The sequence below is a fragment of the Orycteropus afer genome, unplaced genomic scaffold (assembly GCF_000298275.1).
Source record: "Orycteropus afer afer isolate SDZICR_OR568_19922 unplaced genomic scaffold, OryAfe1.0 scaffold00336, whole genome shotgun sequence".
Lineage (NCBI taxonomy): Eukaryota > Metazoa > Chordata > Mammalia > Tubulidentata > Orycteropodidae > Orycteropus > Orycteropus afer.
Genome location: NW_006921923.1, coordinates 2,656,440 through 2,663,037, shown reverse-complemented (window position 1 = coordinate 2,663,037; position 6,598 = coordinate 2,656,440). Strand labels below are relative to the sequence as shown.

At 42.1% G+C, this 6,598-nt stretch overlaps 1 protein-coding gene across 1 annotated transcript in view; it reads left to right on the top strand.

The window, feature by feature from the left end:
• Window positions 1-6,598, top strand: part of COL4A6 (collagen type IV alpha 6 chain) — an 86,045-nt gene that overhangs the window by 5,035 nt on the left and 74,412 nt on the right. The window contains exon 3 of the mRNA XM_007952434.2: window positions 780-824. Within this exon, the coding sequence (XP_007950625.1) occupies window positions 780-824 (45 nt within the window). The remainder of the gene's footprint in view (window positions 1-779; window positions 825-6,598) is intronic.

Sequence of the window (6,598 nt, the reverse complement as noted above, 5' to 3'; positions counted from 1 at the left end):
GACAGCTCAGGGGGCAGGAGTGCATGGAGGGATGGACACTGGGAAGAGGTAACTATAGGGAGGAAGTGGGAGGGGAGTTGTTGCATTGTGGTGAACTGTGGTCAATGTCATGAGAAAAACTATATGTAAACTGCTGTATGGAAAGTGAATTTGCTCTGTAAATCTTCACCCAAATCACAATAAAAAAAATTTTTTTTCACCCAAATCACAAAAAAAAAAAAAAAAAAAAACAGAATCCAAGCAAAGAGACTGAGAAGCAAGGAGCCAGAATGCTTAGAAGCAATCTGGGCCACGAATATTGGGCGAGATCTTTAAGAAAGGAGATAGATAATACTGTGATGTCCGGCTGGCTGAATTTAGCAGGTCTTTATGTTCCCTGCCTAAGGTTAAGAACTGGTCTCAGAAGACAGACATATCCAAGACCATCACTGCCATTGAGTTGATTCTGACTCATAGTGTCCTCCATTGGGTTTCTGAGGCAGTAAATGTTTATGGGAGTAGATTGCCCCATCTTCCTTCAGCAGAGCAGCTGGTGGGTTTGAACCGCTGATCTTCTGGTTAGCAGCCAAATGCCTTATCCACCATGCCACCAGAGCTCCTTATCTAAGACCATAGATAGAGACAAGTGATCACTTGGAACTGGAATAGGCAACAACACACTACCATGTGGGAAGGCGGGTACACAGTACTTCTTAACAACTTAGGTCATTGAATCACAGAAACAAATACACTGAATCTAATGGAGATCAATTGGGTTGTCTCCCTATCCCTTTCTTTAGGGTCCCATGGGAGTTCCTGGCTTTCTTGGCATCAATGGGATTCCGGTGAGTGTGTCCACAGAGGCATTTTTACTATCTTCTAGGCTCTGCCTCCTAGTTCAAGGATATTGGCCTTAGCAATAGTCTGTCTAATGCAAACATGCTTGGGGTAATCATGCAAGTGATATACATGATGACATTTGAAGGGCAGTGGTCACTAACAGTTTCCCTTGGATTAAGGTACCAAAACCAAATTCACTGCCATTAAGCTGTTTCTGAGTGACAGTAACCCTTTAGGACAGAGTAAAACTGCCCCCTAGGGTTTCTGAGGCTGTAAATATTTATGGAAGCAGACTGCCTAATCTTTCTCCTGTGGAGTGGCTGGTGGGTTTGGACTGGTGACGTTTTGATTAACAGCCAAATGCTTTAATCCACTATGCCATCAGAGCTCCTGGGAATAATGTACAGGCATCCCTAAATCAGATGGTTGAGGGCTGAGGAGACATGTGCCGCCATAAGAAACCATTAATATCTTAGCCAAAATACGTTAGGTCTTGTGGGTTGAGGTGAGCTTTGGTTGGGATTGAGGGACTGGTTCTGAAGTGTAGAGATAATGCCACGTTACAGCCTCGATCTCCAAGGGACCCGTGAGGGCATTGCAAGAAAGGGGAAGGCTGAGAGAAGGAAGATGGAAAGGTGATGAAAGCATTTTAAGACTTTGCTTTCTCCTGTTATGTTCCAGTCAAGCCCTGTTTCATATACACACATAGACACATTCTTATACATACAGCATTCTGTGCCATACAATGTAGAACTTAATACCTATTCTATCTTACATTCTGGGCAGTTTCTTAAGTGTTTCATTCGTCTATTCTTTCAAAAAACATTTATTGGGCACCTACTGTCCTACTCTGTGCCCCACACTATGTCAGACACTGATGATACAATGGAGGCAAAACATATGTGGTCATTTCACAGGCTTCCAAATTAGATGGTGAGGCCTTTGAAGATAGGAAACACATTCTTCTTGGTCTGCTAGTTGGTATACAGGGCTGAACACATATTGACTCCCAGTGGATCCATGTTAGGTAAAGATAAAGCAGTAGACTACACACTCTGTCCAAAGCCAAACATGGTCTGCTTCTTCCATCCCATTTCCTGCTCTCTTGCCCTAATGTTTTTCTTTCTTTTCTAAAAAATAAAATAAAATAGTGATGTTTTATTCTACTCAAAAACTATTACATGTCCATTACAGGAAAATTAAGAAGGTACATGAAGTTCCAAGGAAGGAAAAATACTTATAATTATACCATCCAGATGATCATTAGCAACATTGGTACATTTCCTTCCAGCAATATTTTCTCTTCAGCTCCATCTCATTTCAGAGTGAATTTCCCTTTAGTTTTGCAAAGTGACTACTCCAAATATGGTACCCAGTATCTCCTTTTCCAATTCTATCCAGCCCAGTCCCTTGGTTTCTCCATTTCCGTCCTATTTCTCAACTTATCCCACCCCAGAGATTCCATGGTAACATTTTGCCAGCCTTTGAAATAGAATATTAGGAACTTTCTGGCCATCACTTTTTAGTTATGCCCTTTTCCACTTCTCTATATATTTAATCCTTAACTTGGACTGTGTTTGTCTGTGACAGTGGTTTTCAAAACTTGTTTAAAAGAACAGAATCTTGTATGGAAGCTCATAATAGAAAACATTAAAAAAAAAAAAAAAAAAGTAGGGCTCCTCTATTTCAGGGGAGGTCCCAGAGCTTGCTTTTATCCTTCCCAGACCTGTGAGAGGCTCTTCCGAACCTCATCAAAGCACCATTTATTAAGCCCTAGACTTCTCATCTAGTACCAGGGACAAGGTTCAAGTCTCTGTGCCAACTCATAGGTAGTTCTTGCACACCTGATGTGTGCTAGCACTCTACTATGGGGGATACAGAGGAAGCATACAGCTCTGCCTTCAAAGATATTATCATTTGAACCATTTTCTTCCCAGATCTAGTAGACATTTATGAATTTACAGAATAGAAAGCTCACTTACCTTGTATTTGTTATATGTATCAACAAATCCACTGTCAGATTTATTCAACAAGTCAGCTGTCAGATTTATTCAACTGCAGAGACTTTGAAATGTCCAGAAATGAGCCAGTGGAGAAATAAATGGATAGGGTTGGCTGTCCTTTTATGACATCCCTGGCATTTTGTCCTGGCTGTGTTCCTTTGTCCACTTTAGCCAGAGTTTCCACTCAGAGTAAGTATCTTCTGGGAGCCAGCAGGTGAGGGACATTATCAAAATGGAGGCAGCCTCTTCCATTCATCCTGTGGATCTAACTTTGCTGGAGATGAGTAGGAGACTTGGAGCTTGCAATGGGAGGCCTTCCTCCTGCAGTGTCTTTTTAATGGGTGCTGGAGGGAAGTGAATCCTGTCAGGCAGAGGCTATGTCCAGTTCTTAACTGGAACCTGCCCCAGAATCCAGCTGGACACTTCGTCCTCCAACTTGTGGCCAAGAAAGTCCTAGAGCTTGTAGAATTGATCATTTCTCTTTGGGCCTTCATTGCCTGGGAGAATGAATTGCAGCTGCCCAGACTCCTCCAAATGAGCTTGCTTCTCCCTGTAGAAAAGTCCCCACCCCCTTGATCCATCCTTTGACCAAAGGTTGTATGTGTTTTCTTTTGATTTTTGACTGCTATAGCTTTAGGCCCCAAGCTTGACTTCCTCCATGAAATCTGTCTCCCTCCTTCCTTCCCTCTCCTCCAACTATTCAAGATGTACTTTTTAAGCACCTTTTGTTCAAGCTTCTATCTCTATAATCTCCCAGGAACCTTTGCTGTCTGTATCACACTGTATAGCTCCATATCACATATGGTATTTATTGATTGTCTTGTGTGATAGTCTTACCTCCCCAACTAGAATACTAGCTCCTGGAAAGCACAGATTATATCTTCTTTTCCTTTCAGAGGCTCCAGGACCCCTAGAATTGAACTTGGCATATTTATAGTTGCTAGCTGCCATCAAGTTGACCCTCGACTCATGATGACCTCATGCACAACAGGATCTGACCGTTGTGATCCATGGGGTTTTCATTGGCTGCTTTGGGGGAGTAGATTGCCAGCCCTTTCTTCCTACTCTTTCTCAATCTCGAAGCTCTGTTGAGGCTTATTCATCACAGAAACACACAAGCCTCCACTAACAGGTCAGTGGTGGTTGTGCCTGAGGTGCATTGGCCAGGAATCAAACCCAGGTTTCCCACGTGGAAGGTAAGAATTCCACCACTGAACCACCCCTGCCCTCCAGCATCTAGTAGGAACTCTAAAAATATTGGGGGGTCTGATTTCAACCTCTAGTGCCTATAAAGCAACAGTTTTCAGACTGGCAAGACTCCCTCAGACAGAGGAAAACAGACACCCTAGGCTAATTATTTTGTTCAGCTTTCCACAGCACTTGTTAAGCAATTTGGCTGAATCCACTGAATCCAACAGTTTTCCCAGCACATCTTACTAAACTGAACCAGTGCACAGATATGGTTCCCCTCTTCATATTGATCATTATAACTGATCATTAACACATATGTCACTTGTTCTGCCCAAACTCCATTTTTGCTGTCGTATAGACAATCTCAACATGAATGGGCAAGTAGTCATCTTATGATAATCTTTACACTACGGGGTGCACCAGCCATTGGAGAGAATGAGCAAACAAGCATTTATCAAGATATTCAATATTAGAACAACGTAGACCAGGGATGGTCTTTCAACAATATCACAGCTGTGAGTTGGGGCTGTTGGTATCCTCAAGAAATTGAACTTGGCATATATAGTTGTTAGCTGCCATCAAGTTGACCAACTGTTTGCCAACTGTTTGCAGTTCAAATAAATTGGGAGCAAAGGTTTTCAAGTTGTCCTTTACATTTTATGCTTACCTTTTCCCATGGAGTCATCCCAAACATTTTCCTCCCCGGAGACTTATAAATGAACACACCAGGCTTATAGTCTCATAGTGAACATGTACCACATACCACATGGAAAAATTCCCTTTAAAATCTGAGTTCTGAGGAGCATTGCTTTTCTGGAATATAGCAGATCTTCCTATATTCTGTGTGCTCAGTCCCTTGTGAGTACATAGAACTATGGTTTCCTCCCGCAAAGGGTTACATTCTCTTGGAGAGCTGGCACATACATATGTGAAATCATTAACTATGACCAGAAAAGGCAATGGGCCAGAATTGCTGTGATAGTAGGAGTTGAGAGGAGGAGAACTAAACCCTGTGGCTTCTCCTTACTTTGCTGGAAAAAGAAGTCTTACTATTTAGTAAATCTAATCTCATTTAACAATAACCTAATGAGGTAAGGCGTTATTCATTTTTAACGTTAACAACAACCTCATAAGGTAGGTATTGTTAATCTCAAGTTTATAGATAAGGAAACTGAGGCTTAAGCTGGGAAGTGCATAGCTAGGATTGAAACACAAGTCTTTCTGGCTCAAAACATGCTTTATCCACCATTCCCTAGTGTTTGTGGGACAGGGTATAAGGTAGAAGTCAAGAGTTAATTCCAGAGAATTCAGGTAAGGTAGGAAATGTACCTCTACAATTGTGCAGGCAAGAATACAAGAGAAATATCAGATTCAAGTAAAACTGTGGACACAAACGGGTAAGAATCCAGGCAAAGTTTTTAGAATAAAACAGAACAAAGACCCCAGGAGTAAGGAAGATCTCTGATACTAAGCCAGCCTGTTGTCTTGCCTTAACTTATCCCTTTTACCCTGCTGACACATAACCCCTAGCAAGCAGCCTAGACTCACATTGTTGTGTTAACAGTCTATTTACCTCCTACAACTATAACACTGAAATGAAATAGAATTCTATGGAGCATTTTCTTAGTAAGTATCTGACAAAAGGTTGTTTGCTTTGGTGATTTGCAAAGTTAATTTTTAAACACATGGCATGTTTCCCTCAAATCATTATACATATAAAACCAGAAAAAACCAAACTCACTGCCATTGAGTCGATTCTGACTCATAGCGACACCCATTGGGTTTCCAAGGCCGTAAATCTTTATGGAAGTAGATTGCCTCATCTTCTTCCTGTGGAGCTGCTACTGGGTTTGAATCGCTGACCTTCTGGTTAGCAGCCAAATGCCTTACCCACCACACCACCAGAGCTCCTTATTTATGCATATCTACCTTCTCTTCACCAGTCTAGATTCTATCCTTTTAGGCCATCGCTTTGCTCCAGAACCAACACCTAAAGATCAAAACATACGTATTACCATACAAAAAGGCAGACTCTCGGCACCAAGAAGCCTGACCCTGGACAATGATTGAACTCACACCAACTGTAAAGAATGATTACTAATTCTCCAGCAAAACAAGTGCCTTAGTTGTGAGTACAGAGAAGGGGAGAAGATAGAGTTCCCTAACCAAAGCAATAACCTGACATGTGATCATGATAAAATGAGATTGAAAATGTAGTTATTCCAAGACTTGCTTATTTTTTTTTTTTTGAGCAGCATTCCTAGAACTGGAATCCCAGGAGAGGAGGTACTGTGGGAACTGCTTCTGTTCTGCTGACCAAAATCCAGCATCATTCCTATGCACAGCTTCTGATACAGAAGGTCATGCTAGGCTGCCCAGTTTCCAGTTTGGTCCAAGGAATCCCAAGGCCTGGCGTGACTCCTGTTCTGGTCACCTAGTGCCACTCTGACAAGAATATACCACAAATGGGATAGCCTTAACAAACAGGATTCTCTTACAGTTTGGAGGCTTTAAGTCTGAGTTCAAAGTGCCAGGCTGTAGGGACTGGGTGAAAGCCCCTCAACCTTGGGGTCCAGCTCTGCCTC